Raw genomic sequence first — 19,213 nt, forward strand, 5'->3', positions numbered from 1 at the left:
TTTGGGTCATTTCCACACCAGAGGCAAAGTACTTTGACTGTTCAAAGTTTCAGAGCTGTCCAATCTTGACTGTGTTCAGGATTGCACTGGTTTGGGCAAAAATTACAAGCAGGCTCCCACAAGGTATTGGGAATGCATATTCATACCTATCTCAGGACTTTTTCCTCAAGACGTAGGAAATACATGTCACTACCCATCTTGGGACTTACCTGCCTTGTGAGGATTTACTCCACCTCTCCCTATATAACACCAGCCTATCATGTTAAGGGGCTATAGTGAGTGATTAAAGAATAGCTAGAAATGTACTAACTTTGCATAGATTACAAACAATTTTATATATATATATATATATAAACACACACATATACATACATACATATATATACACACACACACACACATATACATACACACACGCACATATATATATACATATTTATAAAAAAATTGATATTACTATTATAAAACATCCTGATATAATATTCTGCCAATCAATAATGATGCTTAAATTACAGCATACCACTGCTGTTACTCAATACACACACACACACATATACATACATACATACATATGTGTGTATATATATATATATACACACACAGAGACATATATATATATATATATATATATATATAAAACTTGATATCACTATTATAAAACATCCTGATATAACATTCTGCCAATCAATAATGATGCTTAAATTATAGCATACCACTGCTGTTACTCAATATTTGTAAGCATTTAAGTATAATTCAATTCTTTTTCTAAGTACTGCTGATATGCATTACTTTCTGAACTGAGGAATACCAAATATATTCATAATTCCTATTTCTTCCCAATCCAATGGTCCAAAAAAAATTAACAATCTCTGATTCCTTCCCAATGCCCCTTGAATGAGTTGGGACTCTCTTTTATATCTTCCAAATCCAAAAGGTGACAGCTTTTGAAGGCAAAGGGTCGCAATCTTCTTCCAACGTTTCCCTTAATCACAATCGATTTGCTAATAGTTAGCCTTTCTACTAATTGATGCATTGGTTATTCCTTTAGGCGATGAATAGATACTTAACCGATAAATCGAATCATCTTATTGGTGATCCGTAAGCACACCCCTTCAGCTAAGCATTTATTATTTATATTAATTTCTGGCAATATCAAATCAATTTGTGATATCAATTAATAACTGACTAATCTAGATGCCTTCATCTTTTGGTTGCTGTCATTGCTTTAGCACTGATTTTGCGCTAAATCATGTCACCTTATGATTTATCCAATCACTGATTGTCAGCAAGGGACTCTGACTTTTACATATCATTGTTTATTCCTTTGGCAAGTCAATGTCCTTTGTTAATTGCTGTTATTGCCATCTAACTAATAATATTGCTTGATCAACTTAATTGTCCTTTGATGGCCTTTGACCATTTAATCTTCCTGACGATTCTGCCTAGTGATCAGTAGTATAAGATTTGACGTTTCCATAGCTTTGATATTTATTCACAGTAAAAATGCTTTACATTCTCCATTGCATTTGGAAAATGTGGCCTCCATGTGTTGTATCTTTGCTGAGGTCAACTTCCTATTATTATCTGCATAGAATAAGACTTTTAGGGTTTAACAAAGGATGTGACAAAAGATTTCATTTGTTTTGCTAGAGAAGAAATTTATGGGATTAATCATTGAAGTGAATGATCTTTTCATTCACGATAAAGTTCAAATCAACAATGCATATAGTGATTTTTATAAGGATCTACTAACCTCGGCCAGGATAGATGTAAAATGTAGAGCCATAGTTTGTCTCAGAAACTTGAGGCTTCAAATGCTCTAAAGTTATATGGGCCCTTTTCTGTGGAGGAAGTAAAAGTTGTCATTAGTTCTTTTAGAATGACAAAATGCCTGGGCCAAGGGGCTTACCTACAATTTTTTAAGGCAAGTAATCGTTATATTCTCTCCTATTCCACTTCAGATGTATAATGAGGCCATTAGAATAGATCATTGAGCAAAGACATAACAAAGTTATCATTAAACTACTTTCCATGTAAGGTAATTCTATTTGGTTGAAGAATCAATTGAAGAGTTGGAGAACGACAAACTTTGTTAGATGTATCTTATAAGAAATCAGCTCTAATGATTGCTAATATATTAAAAGTCATCCTCCTAAGATCATTTCTCTTCCTCAAACTACTTTTGTCAAGGGTGGATTACTTCAGAAAAATTGTTAACAAGATACAAATGTATGAATCGGATTAAGGATTCTGGGCAGAGTGGCTGTATGGTCTTGATTAATTTTGAAAAGGCGTCTGATGGGAACAGAATGGAGCTTAATTTTGGATGCAACAAAGACCTTAAGTGACAAGCTAAGTTGCATCAGAAAATTGAAATTCTTCTCAAGGATGATTTAGCTCAGTTCAACATTAATTGGATTCTATCTCTCCCTTTTCACCTTCACAGATCTATTAGGGAAGGAAGTCCCTTGGCTTCTCTGTTTGTTATTTCTATTGAAGCTTTCCTTTTTGTGCTTGGGTCCTCTAAAAGGGTCCACATTGACACTAGTGAGTTCCTGATATTTATTTAAGTCTGTTTGGAAGACGTGGACCAAGGTAAAGGGATTTTCTGTTGGGTGGGATGTGAAAAAATTTAAGATAGATTCCTTAAGGTTGTGAGGTTTGCTGGTCACACCTCAAGATTGCTCAAGATAATTCTTATGTCACCAATTGACATAACAGGCTGACAAGAACCAGGCAGCAAATCTAGGCAGGCGGTGTTGGAAGCAGGGCAAAGTAGACCAGAGCAGAGACAAACCAGCAGTGAAGAGGTTTTTTGTTTTGCTCTGCAGCAGTATCAAGACATCTACAGGTCCAGATAGTTGAGAGGTGTGCTATATTTGTCTTGACGCATATAAAAATGTTGTCCTTAGGAATAGAGGGCTGCTTAGCTTTTCTCAAGAGGAACAAAGAAAAAGTAAAGACAAGCAGAAGCGAGGGAAAGTGGGCTTGGCTGAAAATTGGAAAAGCTCAAATCAATTAGTGTTTCTCAAATAAGAAATAGGAAATAGGGTGCCCCCTCAGGTCAACATAAATGGTAAGCATCTTGTGTGCATAAGGGTTGTTCTGCTCTAAATTGGTTTTACAAAGGGATTAAGAATTTCAGAAACATTGTTAACTATAACAGCTTCATCCAATGGAATGTTCTCAGTAAAGAAATTACTCTTTGATAATGAAGGTTGTTAAAAGTGTGCCTGTTTTTAAGACTCATCATGATACAAAGTTATGGAACATTTTTTCTTGCGACTCTAGCTGTATATTGATTGATGTTGTTGTCAAAAATGTGTATCAAATGCTTTCCAAACTGGATATTTTTCATTACCTCCCAGAGCAGAATGAATCAAAAGCTATGTGGACTTATAGGCTCAATTTTCTTTGGTCTAGTTCTCTTATACCCAATGTAACACCGGCGTTGGGGTATGTCAAGAGGGGGGGTCATCGGGACGAGTTTCCATGATGGGGGGAGAATGGGCCTCAATTTTGGGACGGCAGGGGAAAAACCAGGGGATGGCAGGGAGGGGACGACAGAGCAGGGAGGGGTGCTGTATATTATACATATAGAAATTAAAATGCTAGTTATGAAATGATGTTTCAGGATATCATACAAAATTAAAATACTTGAACATAGAAAAATCGCAACATGAACTAGAAACATTCAACATAGTAACATACTACATACCCAATAGTAACATTCAAAAATCAAAATTCAAATAGAAATTCAAGTACCCATCCCAGTGGCGGTGTGGTTGCGGAATGGCAGAGGTGGGGGTTCTCAGGTACTTCAAGCACCCAGTGTGGGGATGTCTCGGGGATGGGTACTTCAAGGTTTTGGCAGATGTGAGTCCCCATGTTTCACTGCTTATACCCAATAAGTGTTTTTTTAGATAGTTTTATTTCTATTTGAGGCTTGCTGATGGGGATCTCCTGGTTGCTTGATAACAGTCTTTGTTTAGTCTGTGGAGAGCAAGAAACAATTGTTCATCTTTTTTCTTTCTATTGTTTTTATGCTAAAAATGTTTTGCTCCTTTATAGGAATGTTTGGGAAATCTGTTGATGCCATATCTTGTTTGGCTCTATCAAAGGCTCCAACGCTGCTTCATCAGTCAATCCATAAGATTTGCTTCTTCTGTCTGCTAAGGTGCTTTGCTTCATCTTAGCAGAAATAAGCATGTTTTTCAGGGTGAATGCAGAAATGTTACTAACTTTTATAAAGAACTGGCAGTTTCTCTCATGCTTTTGCAATTGTCTGAGAAAATTAGCAAGTCTGAAGAGGGCATCTAACAATTGGTCGAAGAGCGTCTAAGCCTAAGATTTAAAGTCATGATTACAACTATGGTCAAGGATGATACAAGCACTCATGAAGCTGATAACGATGTTGGGGAAAATGGTTTTAAGGATGATGAGATTAATGTTACAGGGGATATGATATTCAAAGTTTTGCAGCTTTGATGATATTCTTTTACTTTCTCAGAGTGGTGGATTAGAAAAGGAATCAATAGTCTAGTTCAGGTGTTGGCTAAAAAGGTTATTGACATCTTTGAAGCCAAGGAAAAGATGAAGAAAGCTATAAAATCTATAGATTAAAATATTGTTGTTCTTTTTCCAGTTCTGTTGCCACTGGTGTGTTTCTTTTGATGGATATTTTGCATTAGCAACTTCTATATTGAAGGACCAATGTACAACAGTTTTTATGATATTTTTCTATTGGTGGCAGTTGGTTATCATATGTGCTCACACTTGTAGTCTGAACTGGTGATTTGAATTTTGAATTTGAACTCTGGACTTATGTAGCCTTGTTTATGTCATTTTATAGTGGTCATCTTGGTTGTTTGATGCTGTTTGACGTATATTTGTTCATCATCAATATTACAAATATATTTCTTCGGTTAAGATAAGGCCTGATTATAATAGATGGCCTGTCCATACCTGGGGGCTACCTTTGGTGATTTTCCGTGTCCAAACATAAGGCTTGATTTTGGTAATACCTTATCCCGAATTCTGGCCCATTTTTGGTTCTCTTCCGTATTATAAGATCAGACAATTTGCAAATGCTTTTTTTATCAAAAACTTGCTGTCTTGGCAGAGGACGTTGCCTAGGGCTAGTTTGAATATCTGTCCAGCATGGATGCTGCTCTAGTGTTAAGGTTTCATTTTAATATACAGATAATCTTGGTTTAAAAGGTCAAAGCTTTGTCCTATGTTTTACAGTTGAATTGAATTTATAATTATATCGCTTTATGTGTCCTAGGACAACTAGTTCCATAAACCCAATTTAGTAATGCCTACATATTAGCAGATGTTCATTGGCAGTCAGCTATTGCATATGATTTCAGATTCATTAATCAAAGGCTCGTGCTGAAGTCAATGAGAAGACTATCTAAAAATAACTTACATTAAGTTACAACCACTATAACTTCCCACAAATACAAGCTCTCATTGGAGTGTGAACCATCTAATTCTCTCACATTCAGGCCTCATTTTTCATACAACAGTTTTGCTTGCTTATGAATGCTGAAAACATGTGTAAAGAATATCCAATTATGCCATGGTCCAAAGCTGATGAGGTACGGAACCAATAAATTGACAAAAACAAAAAATCTGTAATGCAGTCTTGACCACAAGAATCAGCAAAATTTGCATATGATTGTTTTTCTTTTTGATCTAGGTATCACCCAATTTTTTAAATGGAATTTTTATATAGCTCAAAATACTTGTATGATTCTGTGCATTGACCTTGTAACCTTATATAACCGGTATACCTTTATGCCTATGTGAACACTGCATAGATACAGTGAAACATATCCAGTTACCACACAAACTTTTCAAGTAACCCGTATGTGCTTTTATGCAAACAAAAAACTGATATATAAGATACATATCCATGCTTTTTGCATATTAGATATGCTGTATTCATGTGGGTGTATCAGCACAATGGCATACAATGCAGCTCAGTCTAAACTTTCTTCAATATTTTCATGGCATTAAGCTTTCTAGGATAAATAGCAACTTTCTAAATTTACTAAATAATTTGAAATTAAAGCACTGTTATGGCTACACAAATTAAACAAGGATAACAGGAAGCAGCTTAGGATTAGTAAAAGGAACTCTATGCAGCAGAATCTTAGTCCTTATTACCCTTATCGTTGTGATTTAAATTCCCCAATGTAGATTAGTGCAGCTAAAGAACTAAAAGTGTTGTAAAGTGCAAATTAAAACCACAGAAAGTGAACTTAACAAGGCATTGTCGAAGTGGAAAAACATGGCAATCCTACCAGAAACCATCACGTAAATCACTCAATAAATTCTGGAACCCATATCCATCAACAGAATAAAGTGCCTTCATGAAGGGATCATAAAGTCCAAACCTGAAGAGTAGTAGATTCTCGCAGCCCCTTATACCAAGGAGACCGCTGTTTCCTCCACGCTCTTTGGAAACATATCCAAGGAATATCTTTCTCTAAATTAGCCATGCCCTTTTTAAGCATTTGCAAAACCTCCAATTGAATCGTTCTTGTATTACATACATCACCCTTGACATCTTCTCTTTCTTTGGTGTCTACTGTATTGAAGGAGCTAATTTGCTTTGTTTTCTCAACAAGTGAATGGAGTGCAGTTCCATTTCCAATATAAGATCGTTTTCGTGCACCAGAAATAAATGCCTGGATTCACATTTTAATTTCAGCAATATTGTAAGAAAATCAAAATATAGACAGATGAAATAGAACTCTTAAAATGGGCATAAGCCATCAAAAATCATAATTGGATAGCATTGATCAGCCAACAAAATCTGCATATCAAACCTGTCAACTTGATATCTCTGCCAACAAAAGTCATAATTGGACAACATTGATCTGCACTAAATAATATCTCACCTTGGGACCTGCTGATGATAAGCATCCACTTCTGATGTTGGAACCTCTTGTGACAAGAGAACTTCGTTTTGATCTTACAGTTACAACATCTAAACCAGCTTTGCCTCCAAGAATCCCACCAGCTTGCCAACCATTGCTACCTAAATGAAATATTCACAAATTATAATTTGTAACCATTACTCTTTTGCATACTAAATACAAGATCTAAAAGAGTTATCCTGGATGATGGAAAAAGAGCACACTTCAATGTTTACCAGACGTACACTGCAGCTGATTCTTGAACTGTGTAGAGAACATCTTTTACATGAGATAAATCAATATATGAAAAGGCAATTTGCTTATCCTGTAAAATCAATTATATCATGCATTTCTAGGTAATAGAGCTGTTCGAAACTTAACATCAGGAATTAATATCAACTAATTCATCATTATTCCAATTTGTTAAGGATCTCAGATTTTGGATATGCTGTAACTTGTAATAGCACTTTTTTATGTCTTTGTGTTTCAAGTTACTCTTATAATGACATATGCATATGATATGAAGAGGCATGTCTCCCGTAGAGACATGTCTCTTCTTAACTCATATTAATTATCACAAATAATATTTGTAAATGTATAATATATCTCATATGTATAATATACATACATACATACATACTATATATATATATATATATATATATATATATATATATATATATATATATATATATATATATACTTAATAATTTATTATCAATAATAATAATGCTCCATGATAATGATAATAGAGAAATACAGATATCAAATGTTTAAGAGCCAATAGGGCCATTCAAACATTTGATTTCATCGATTGGAATCATCCGATGGAAGCTACAATCATTAACACTCCCTCTTAGCTAGGAAGAGTGATTTATATCCAAATAAACAACATAGTGTGAAAAGTAAGATATATAAAAAGATTACATACATGATTATATGTTACCTTCCTCTTAGCAAGGGAGGATAAACACATGATTCGATATTACCTCAACGTAACATCAAGATTGCATGATTAAGGATATTTTTTATTAGAAGATACCCACCATTTACATATCATCTCATGATATTAAGATTAATGGCCTCAGAATATCAAGTCACGTGATATTCACCAAGTACTCAAAATGTCAATAAGGTATGTGCACATGTATCCTCAATAATACTTACCATATGAACATTATATTCATGGTTTGTTTAAGAAAATTAATCCATCATGCAAGATATAATCTATCATGATCTACTTAAACATCATAAGATATCCATCATAATAGAAGATTAAGTTATTGTAAGATCATCACCTTTCCAAACCTTCTACAAATACAAGTGATAATCATTTGGAAGTCGTCACTTCCTCATGATGTACACAGGGCCCATCTATGGTTTAGGCATTCGCATAAAGACTTTTGAGTCTGCACATATCATCTCATGAATCATAATCCTCTAACTACTACAGTTTCTCAATCACTAGAGAGTTCATCTCGACATGGTCTACTCCATTTGAATGAATATGACTAGGTTCATCAAAAGTCAACTAAAACATATCCTCTATCTGCTCGCTCTCTTTCCATGTTTGCCTCTAACGAAATGTCAAGCTCTCGATAATTGTAAGTCTTTATCAAAACATGTCAACTATGATCTCCGCTCTGGCTATGTATTTGTCGGTACCAATATGATGAACAATGATTATATCAAACCTCTTCCAATAGTTTTGACTTCATATATGCTCATTTCTCATAGATAAGCTCCTGCGGAGAAATCACGTTCCTTTCATTTATTAATTAAACACGCTAAGAAATAATAAGTATTCATAAACACCATCATTTTGTAGCCTAAGCTCGTCTCAAAGCATATAAGTTCGTAGCTCTCTTTTCAATTGATCATTATCTGTGATGTATCTCTGATTATTTATTTGCATTCTGGACAATGCAATTTCCCCTTTTTTCGACGACATTATAATTCAGTGTTGTTGGCTCACTTCGCCTAGGTTTCAGGGGCAAAAAGGTTAGTTAAGAGGTTCAGTTCAAGATTTGGCCTAGACATTTCCAGTTTCAGACCCATCTGAGCAATTTTGGTAGGTTGTCCGAATGATTACCATTTTTAGTAAGTATATAGAGCTCAAAATTCTTGATATCTCAGTGTTGGTTTGGAAGCATCTTGCCAAGAGCTTTCCAACGAGTTATTGCACGTGTTTAGCCGAGTTCATTTGGTCAGTTATTTTGATGCCTGATGATTATATGGTTTACTGGCTAAGTGCCTTTTGAAGTTCATTAACTTGTCACTTTATTTTAAAAAGGTACTATATTCACTTAAGTGACTAAAGGACAAAAAAGGTGCTTTATCTCAAATTGCTTAAAAGAGCATGCATCACATTAGGAAAAGTGATAAAAGTACAACAGGTTCCACATGGGAGGTTATGAAGATTATAATATTTAAAACAAATATTAAACTGGGAGCTAGAAACAGTTACTAGTTATCTCTTTGAGGACGCAAACCCTTGAAGAAGCTTTTAGAGGTTGGATGCAAACCTAGCCTTCTTATAGGTTTTATCTATGTTTCCAATCTAACTGTTATTTCTGTTTATAAGATTGGATTTTTTGGATTGTTGCGTGTTATTGTATTGCTGTTGTATAATACAATAACGTTATTTGGCAACTATTAGTGTTAATTGCTAGTTTAAATATGTATTTCTAAATATTGGAGGAAATAAACACACTTTTCTGAGTTTTCTCGTATGCATATCTGCTAGTTATAAATCGATTAACATTCTAGAATTTATATCAAATATTGGTTTACTATTCATTTTTAAATTTGCTAGGTTAATATCAAGGGCTTTTAGTAAATATCCGAAAAAAGGATATTACAGTGGTATCAGAACCAAGAATCCTACCATCCTGTGGAATCACACACAATGAATATAGGAAATCAATATATTGACACATTCTAGTTGCTTTAATGTGACTGCTCTGAAAACTCTGAGGACGAAATCCTTCAAGTTTAGTTTTCCAAGAAAGATTGGACGTCACCCCAATTCTTTCTCTTTTCAAAGTTAATGCATAATACAGGCAGAAATCAGCAAGATGAATAAGAATCACATCTGGGTCAGTTGGAGGTATGTGCAGACTAAATACCTGGCTTTATGTATTTTAAATACATTTTCTGAGCATGTTTTGGAAGTTTGTTATACTGGCCGCAAGGTAGAATGTTCAATGAAGGGATTAAATGAGTCTACTCTTTCATATTTTCGAAGTACTATCATAGCTACTAAAGGGCGTTACAGATAGGAGGAAAAACAACATTCCGATCATTCACTGGGTTGTTAACGACTGTTCATTACCAACTTGCTATTACCCTATTGGCAAAGTGAAGCATCAATCTAAAGGTCATCATGTCAGGTCAGTGACGAGTTTTACTTGGAACCCGTGGGTTGCAATCACAGGCTGAGAGTATTCAGTGAGGGATCACGAATCCAAAGCAAGCTCACATCAAATCTCAGGATTGGACGTCTATAGGCGGGTATGGCATACAAATTTTCAATAGCATCTGCATTTGATTGAAGCTCAAGTGGGAGGTTTTATTATCGTCTGGGCATTTGCATCCGGTGAGAGTCTATTTTCACAGGAAGGACGGTTTTAACATCACAAGAGTCGAGTATATCACAACGGCAAGTTGCATCCATACATCTCCCAACTACGTCATCTCTGCAGGACATTCTCCCTCCTAACGTGGCCTTGGAAACCAGTGATCATCCAATGATGACAAGGCGTGAGGAATAGTTGTGTTGCCGCGGCAAGGAAACAGGCCCAATCGAATGATCCACGGCCTCAAGCTAATGATGGCCCTAATAGTAGGTTGTAATGCTGATCAGGTTCATCTTCCACAAGCAATCAACATCCTCCAGTGTCCACCAAGAATAGCACGGGCTGAGGATCACGGGGTGAGCTCGGTGTTTACCATAGGGGGTAAATAGATTAATGCATACAGACAATAAATAAGAACATGTAACACCGCAATACTCCTTTTATTATTCGCATATATGCCGAAGAGATTACATAATGCTTCCAATGATGATTACTATCATTAGTAAATATTGTGTAGCCAATGGGTTGATGTCATCAGTAATTGTTATGTAGCCGATGGGCCCCTTCGCGAAGGTTCTTCGGAATGGTATATGTACAACTTTGGATCATGGTTGTAATCATCATTGGAAGCATTATGTAATCTCTTCAACATATATGCGAATAATAAAAGGAGTATTGTTGTTCTTGTCTATCGTCTATATGCATTAATTCATTTACCCCCAATCGATTCAGTTATGTCATGGGAAGTGTGACTAGTTGATGAGACTTGGAGCTACTGCACGCATAGTGTGCCAGAGGTGGAAAGATCAACGAAGCAAGCCCTTCGAGAGGGGTGATACGTTTTGAGGCACTCTGAGTAGGTGTTGGACGTAAGGCTATCTTGGTGGATGCATAGAGAGCTCGGGAGGAGCTAATCATCCAGTTGAAGGCAGTACAGCGACACTTGGCTCAGTGTACCCAGGAGTTGGAAGCAGAGAAAGTGGCACAGGTGGCCATCAAGGTCAGCTAAGGAAACAGTATTGTGTTAGCAAAAGTTGCAAATGCAACATATTTTGGAGACTAGTTTGGTGCAAGCACGGGACGAATGTGAAAGTGGTATGAAAAAAACATATCTATTTTGTTGTAGTTAGTCAGTTAATGTATTATGTTTTGTTAATCTGTCTCAGATATTTTGTAATTGTTGTCCGGAGACGACTTTTTCTTTTGGGGGGGATGATGTCGTCGGTAAATATTGTGTAGCCGACAGGTTGATGTCGTCGGTAATTGTTATGTAGCCGACAGGCCCCTTCGGGAAGGTTCTTGTTATGTACACAAACTGCAACGTCTGAAGCTTTCATGAATAGTGTCGAGTGTCGTCGGTAAATATTGTGTAACTGACGGGTTGATGTCGTCGGTAATTGTTATGAAGCCAACGGGCCCCTTCGAGAAGATTCCTGTTATGTAGCCGACAGGCCTGTTTGGGAAGGTTCTTCGGAATGGTATATGTACAACTTTAGATCATGGTTGTAATTGGTTACCATAGGGGGTAAATAGATTAATGCATACAGACAATAAATAAGAACATGTAACACCGCAGTACTCCTTGTATTATTCGCATATATGCCGAAGAGATTACATAATGCTTCCAATGATGATTACAACCATGATCCAAATTTGTACATATACCATTCCGAAGAACCTTCCTGAAGGGACCCGTCGGCTACATAACAAGAACCTTCCCGAAGGGGCCCATCGGCTACATAACAATTACCGACGACATCAACCCGTCAATTACACAATATTTACCAACGACACTTCGCACTATTCATGAAAGCTTCAGACGTTGCAATTTGGGTTATACTCCCCACGGTTTGAGACCATATTGTTGCCGACAACAGGTTGGACGGAAATCAAGAAGGTAGACTGGGTTGTATGCGTAGAGCAGACCAAAGGTTTCAATGGCATTTTCCTTGCACATGTCTATGTACTCTTATAACGTGAGTGGGTCTATTATATGAGTCTGAGCAAGGCACGTAAGTATACTATCATGAATGTTGGGCATAGCTCTTTAAAATTTGATTACAGTATTATTCCACTTGGTCGAGTTGAATACCATACCATAGCCATTATTTCAGCAAGATGCTGAGTACTGTATGCATGAATTCTGAGAATCTATGATTTCACGGCAACTATTTGTCATAATACCTCGAAGTTCAAATTATTAGATTATTCTCGCTCTGTGAAAGTTCATCCATTCATCCCTTTCATTTGCGTATGTCACATGTATTATTGAATTTATACTATGCACTCAGAACTACAGTCAAACACCTCCCATTGTCACACCATTAACTCGGTTACAGTTGCAGAATACAAGGAGGGGAGACGAGTTTAAGGTTACCACGTGAAGTAGACAGTGATAGGTATAATAGACAAAGTGACGTATAATAGTAGATTGCAAATGCATCTCCACAACAAGCATAGTTCTGTTGACTTTTCATTGGTTGGAGGTAGACTTAAGAAACTGATTACATAAGTTGGGTGTTGAGCGGTTAAACTACATCTTGTTGAACTGAAATAGCTGAACCGTTTCCGTGATAGCCACCTTAAGGATGTGTACTGGCATTAGAATATTATGTGCAGATGTGTAGGGCTTTTTGGACAGGTCTTTGGGTGTTTGAAATGCTAAGTGACATCTTCTGTACATAGCCAGAGGAGTTTAGACCATATTTATTGATACTTCTATTGGACATGAGATTATGGTTATCGTGAAAAGGACTTCCCAACCATAGCTTCCCCAAGTCACGATCCTCATCTGGGTTGATATATTTAGATTATGGTTATCGTAACAAGGACTTCCCAGCCATGGCTTCTTCAAGTCACCACAGTCAAAGTCCATTCATTGAAAGCCACTGCAATTCTGAGAAGATTGGTTTATCAAATGATATCATATCTGTAGATGTTGGTCTGGGACTTCCTTTTACAAACCTTAGATGTCAGTCAGCATCAATCAAGAATGACAGTCCTGTACAACTCTGCTTCTTATTCTTGACATTATTGAATCATAATTTGATGTCATGATATGCACAGTCAGAGTCATATTGCTTACATTACAGATTGTGATAAATAATTGCACTTGTTCCTGATCATTTAACTCAGAAAGACATTGTTAAATCGCAACAGCAATTAGCCCAAAATTTCCAATCCGATATGAGGACTGAAATAATGAGCATATATGATGAGTACAACAAATTTCCTCCACAGATTCAAAAAGAATTACCCTTCATGGAATATGTGGACTTTCAGCTAGAGCTGCAAAACAGGACGGATATGATAAGAAACAAATACTATGAATTGGCTCGAAATCTCCTTGCAGAGGACAGTTACAGAAATTTGCATAGGTAAGATATCAATCAACTTGATAGTAGTAGTAATAATGGCACAAGTATACTAACAAGTAATTGGGAGACAGAAGTATCTTATGGAGTTGTTTACACTAGTCCTTTTGATGAGCATATTGATGGCCCAGGTAGAAGAGTTAACCAAATTGCCAACGTTGGCAACTCCCCATCTTATTTAGTTATGAAAAACACCAGCATCTTATTTGGTGACATGGAAATTAACTTGGATAAATTTTATGATGATACTAGGCTAGAAATTATGTCAAGTTTTGATAAGGAGCAAATGGACCGCAATGATGGCAAAATAGATGATTAGCACACATTGAGTTAGAGGACATATCTGAAACTGTTGTCTCCCTAGGTGATGAAAAATCAAGAGATTATATGGAGAACAGGCCGCTTGTGTTCAAAGGAGATGATCAAAAACCATTATCACTCCTTGACTTATTGGATATGCTTTTGGTCAAAGAGGACAAGATTGTCCAAGTGTTGACGAGGATGGATGATTCTTCCAATTTGATGGAGGATCTCATGTGGAAGATTGTGATAAAAGAGAGGCATGGGAATGCATGTGGTATCACAAGTCCTCTTTTACATACTATTTTTGAAACTTCGAAAATGATAAAATATGACTACTTGCAACTATTAATGGATAGAGATATAGCAATAAAATTTGGAAGGGACAAGGAGAGTGAGGTAGATGAGCTATGCCTTCAATTGAGCTTAACACATTACTCCATCCACAAAGCTGAAAATCAAACGAGTGGGGCAGCCACTTATGAAGAAGATAACCGTGGTTCAAGGGCACAAGAAATCACGCAAATCATTAAAGAAATTCATAAAGCGGGTAGATGTGAAGGAAAACAATGTAATTCAATTACGTGTTCCCCATCTGAGACTTTCTATGATGAGAAAAATTTTATGGATCAGCAAGTTGATGAGTCTGAAAATTCTGATTTTTATGAAAGCGGCTGTACATTTTCACAAAAGCACATGGTTAGTGATACAACAAGTGAGGATAATTCAAAAATTTCAATTAATGGCGAACCTTCCTTTTATGAAGACTTTGACATAAGCGAGGGTACTTATGGTGGAGTAGGAAGTTCATATTTATCCTTAGCATGCTCTAAGGGATTTTTCAACTTACTTAGAGATTTATCACCTAGCTCTTATGAGATGGCCACAGCCTACTTGTTGATTGGTGACTTTACTTGTTGGTATAATCCTGCTAGTAGTGATTTGCCTATGTATGTTGGTAGTATATTCGTTGATTCTATTTGGCCTTTAAGGGTCAATGAGTTATTTGTAGATGAGTGGGGAGAGCATACATTACCCTACGTACCACATGAGGTGTCTCCATTTTTATTTCAGCAGTATATTGAAGACAATTTTAGCATTCATGATGTTGGTGATTCACCAACCACTTTTTCCTTTACCTAGGATCATGTTGATTGGGTAATTAGGGACCCAAGTGTTAATAGTATATTACATCTGGTGGATTATGTTGTGGTGTTACACAGTCACAGGATTACGATCGGTGTGTTTCAGCTTTCTAACACATCAGAGTTCCAAAGATTAGGATTACTCTGTTTTCACCAAGGTGATATGGCAGTGGAGTTAGATTGGCCAGCTCTGTCATTGTCATCGGTACAGATATTGCAGGAGTGGTACAGTGGTACAATGGCACAGATATTACAGGAGCTGGTCAATGGTATCCAAGACAGCGTACGAGTTTTCATTTGGGATCCAGGTGGAGCATCCCTATGTATTGCTTTTTATTGAGGAGCTAGGTGGAGAGTTCGGTTGCTATCATCTCGAGGTGGATATTGGTATATTGTTGAGCCCCCATCTTCACTTGATATCAGAGACTCGCAAGGTCACTCATGGAGTGAGGCATTCTTTTTGACTGAGGGTATTGATACACAAGGCAGCAGCATATGGCAGCTAGTGTCCCTTAATGGCGAGCCTTGGGATCCTGGCATTCAATTATTTGGCACATTGATTCCTATTGTACTATTTCACCATTCCAAGTTAGGGAAGATGCATGTCGAGGTACATTGGTCGAGGTGTAGAACCTCTTTCTCGAGGCGAGTATGGGATCCCGGCATTTGGTTTCTACAAGTATGAGCAGATTGCTTGAGGGCAAGCAATCTTTGAGAAGGGAGGCTTTGTAATGTCCCCTTTTTTCCTGGGACATTATAATTTAGTGTTGCCGGCTCACTTTGCCTAGAAAAGGTTCTTTAAGGGGTTCAGTTCGAGATTTGGCCTAGACATTTCCAATTTCAGACCCATCTGAGTAGTTTTGGTAGGTTGTCCGGATGATTACTATTTTTAGTAAATAAACAGGGCTCAGAATTCTTGATATCTCAGTGTTGGTTTGGAAGCGTCTCGCCGAGAGCTTTCCAACGAGCTATTGCACATGTTTAGCCGAGTTCATTTGGTCAGTTATTTTGATGCCTGATGATTATATAGTTTACTGGCTAAGTGACTTTTAAAGTTCATTTAACTTGTCACTTTATTTTAAAAAGGTACTATGTTCACTTAAGTGACTAAAGGACAAAAAAGGTGTTTTATCCCACATTGCTTAAAAGAGCGTGCATCACATTTGGAAAAGTGATAAAGGTACAACAGACTCCACATGGGAAGTTATGAAGATTATAATATTTAAAACAAATACTAATCTGGGAGCTGGAAACAGTTACTGGTTATCTCTTCAAAGGCGTAAACCCTTGAAAAAGCTTTTGGAGGTTGTAAGCAAACCTAGCTTTTTACAGGTTTTATCTATATTTCCAATCTGACTGTTATTTTTGTTTATAAGATTGGATTTTCTGAATTGTTGTGTGTTATTGTATTGCTGTTGTATAATACAGTAATGTTATTTGGCAACTATTGGTGTTAATTGCTGATTTAAATATGTACTTCTGAATATTGGAGGAAATAAACACACTTTTCTGGGTTTTCTCCTATGCATATCTGCTGCTTATAAATCGATTAATGTTCTGGAATTTATATCAAATATTGGTTTATTGTTTAGTTTTAAATTTGCTAGTTTAATATCAAGGATTTTTAGTGGATATCCGGAAAGGGATATTACACTTAATGTCCTTACTACGCCATCAATTTCTTTACATCACTGCCCTTGTAACATTGCAGGGACCTCTGCCCATCTTGGTTGCAGACCGTTTAATAAGTATTCCTGAATCTGTGTGTCTTCCTCTGAGTCAAATGCCTAGTTGGATCCTCATATATGTTGTTTTGTTATTGGCATTTTTAGAAACCCATGGAATTCGATGTTCATATATACTATGCACTTTGATAGGTATTCTTTCAAAGTCAGTGATGCAGAAAGTGGACTCCATTTGTCACAGCACATGTTACCTTCAGCCCTTGTAAATCTCCAGAGTCATCATGAGACTCTCTTTGCACATATATCAGGATATATTTTACATTCAAGTTTGCAAATAAAGATATGCTTCGACAACTGTCCTTCGCGTGTCTTTGTGTTTTTAGATACTTCATTGCTGTCAGAATATATCGTTTTCTTCGTGCTACCATTGTCCATTACAACCTTCTTCAAGCAATCTAATCTTATCTTCTAAACTGATCTCAAACAGATATTAATTAACACCATTAAGCAATCATCACTGATACACATTCGAACATTTCATGACTACCGAATCATTTGCTGATAGACTTGATATGTGATTAAAAAAGTGTTACCGCTACCAAAAACATCACCATGCCCTTCATCCTCTTTTCAAAACTCAATATATGTGTTATTCATTCTTACATGGACTAGGTCTATATAGAATACAAACGTCAAGCAGACAAATAGATATGTAACATCTGATAACCAAAAAATATGAGGAAGCTGAGGAGGACCCATGAATAATTCGCTATGCTGGCCGAAATGCAAGCAGCCAAAAAAAAGGGACACGTGTCCACATTCAACACCATGGGATTTGCTCTTTGCAAGAGTCCAAAACAACATACTTAGCATTATCACAAATGCATTGAACTATAGTAACACTAGGTTGATAATTCTGATTTTGTTGTACTTATTTTGTCGATCTCGCATCATTAAGGCTCACAACTGTTTGCGTCACTGAGGTATTCGCAATGTGTGGGACAAAGTGAGGAGCAAGCAATATTACACCACCAACAACGGTGATTACAAAAATGTTAATAGGAAAGCACTCAGCTGGTCCAATATTTTGTAATCCCCAGATCATTCTCAGATAAGAATTCATCATTCAAAAACATTCAAATTCCTAGAGGTTCGAATCTGCTATAGTACCATGTTAAGTATCACAGGTTTTGGATATGCTGTAACTTGTAATAGCACTCTTTTATGTCTGTGTTTCAAGGCACTCTTACACTGACATATGTATATGATATGAGGAGGCATGTAGTCGGAATAAAATACTTGTTATGTTTAGTACTTGTTAAACTAGTCAGGTTGGGTAGTTAGCCGGTGAGGAAATGCGTCGGTTGGTTTCCAATTCACCGACCGTCTATAAATATTTGGAACATTGGTAATGTACTGGTGTAGTTTTTTGGTATTAATAAAGAAAGATCATTTCCTTGCCTATCATTATTATGGTAAGATAGTATCTGCAAGGTTTTACTTCTTGTTAATAAATTGAGTTGTTCTATATGATTAACATAGTTCTATATTTTGAGATTTGGTTGGTAATTCCATTCTACATTTTTGGCATCGTTGCCTAAGTTCGGATCTGGAGGTATTGTGCTTGACAGGATGGACTAATGGGAAGACCATTTATACCTTATATCCAAATTACTAATAGTGATGGAGAGGAGGAAATAACTAGGGAGGATACGTTGACATGCGACCTGGTGACAGCATGGGAGGTTGTGGTCAAGCAATATGTGCAAAGGGAAGCCCGTGAGAGGACAGTTCCTGAGAGCACAGTACGCCACGAACTCTTTATGCCACCAGCAGTGCATGATCTCCTAGGACAAATTCCTTGGCTTTTGGCAAGGAATTTCGTACATATCAAGGATAAAAGAGCACAAATCGAGAGGGAAAGAAGAAGGCAACAAGTTCTTGAACGGTTTGCTGAGAGGGCGCGGAATTCCAAAGGAGAGGAACCCAATAAGCCAAGAGAGGGAGATAGGCACTGAATTACTTCATGCCCCTAATTCCAAAGAAATACCAAAGTACAGTACCAGAAGATGAAACTAAGGAGGAAGTTGCCCTAAGAACCTTATGTCTCCAACAGCAAGAAGAGAGACATCGTAACTGGAGAGCACAAGGGGATTCCCATCAGAGTCAGGAAGGGTGGATTGAACTACTATTGAGGAACCA

General features: G+C 36.8%; 1 protein-coding gene across 1 annotated transcript in view; it reads right to left on the bottom strand.

Moving 5' to 3' along the window:
* Positions 1–19,213, bottom strand: part of LOC149541380 (uncharacterized) — a 189,522-nt gene that overhangs the window by 31,396 nt on the left and 138,913 nt on the right. The window contains exons 11-12 of the mRNA XM_089796650.1: positions 6,912–7,051; positions 6,405–6,698 (exon numbers count right to left, since the gene is read on the bottom strand). Coding sequence (XP_089652776.1) covers positions 6,405–6,698; positions 6,912–7,051 — 434 coding nt within the window. The remainder of the gene's footprint in view (positions 1–6,404; positions 6,699–6,911; positions 7,052–19,213) is intronic.

This window comes from Cupressus sempervirens, chromosome 8 (assembly GCF_028749045.1).
Source record: "Cupressus sempervirens isolate cs-2001-9-10 chromosome 8, ASM2874904v1, whole genome shotgun sequence".
NCBI classification, from domain to species: Eukaryota; Viridiplantae; Streptophyta; class Pinopsida; order Cupressales; family Cupressaceae; genus Cupressus; species Cupressus sempervirens.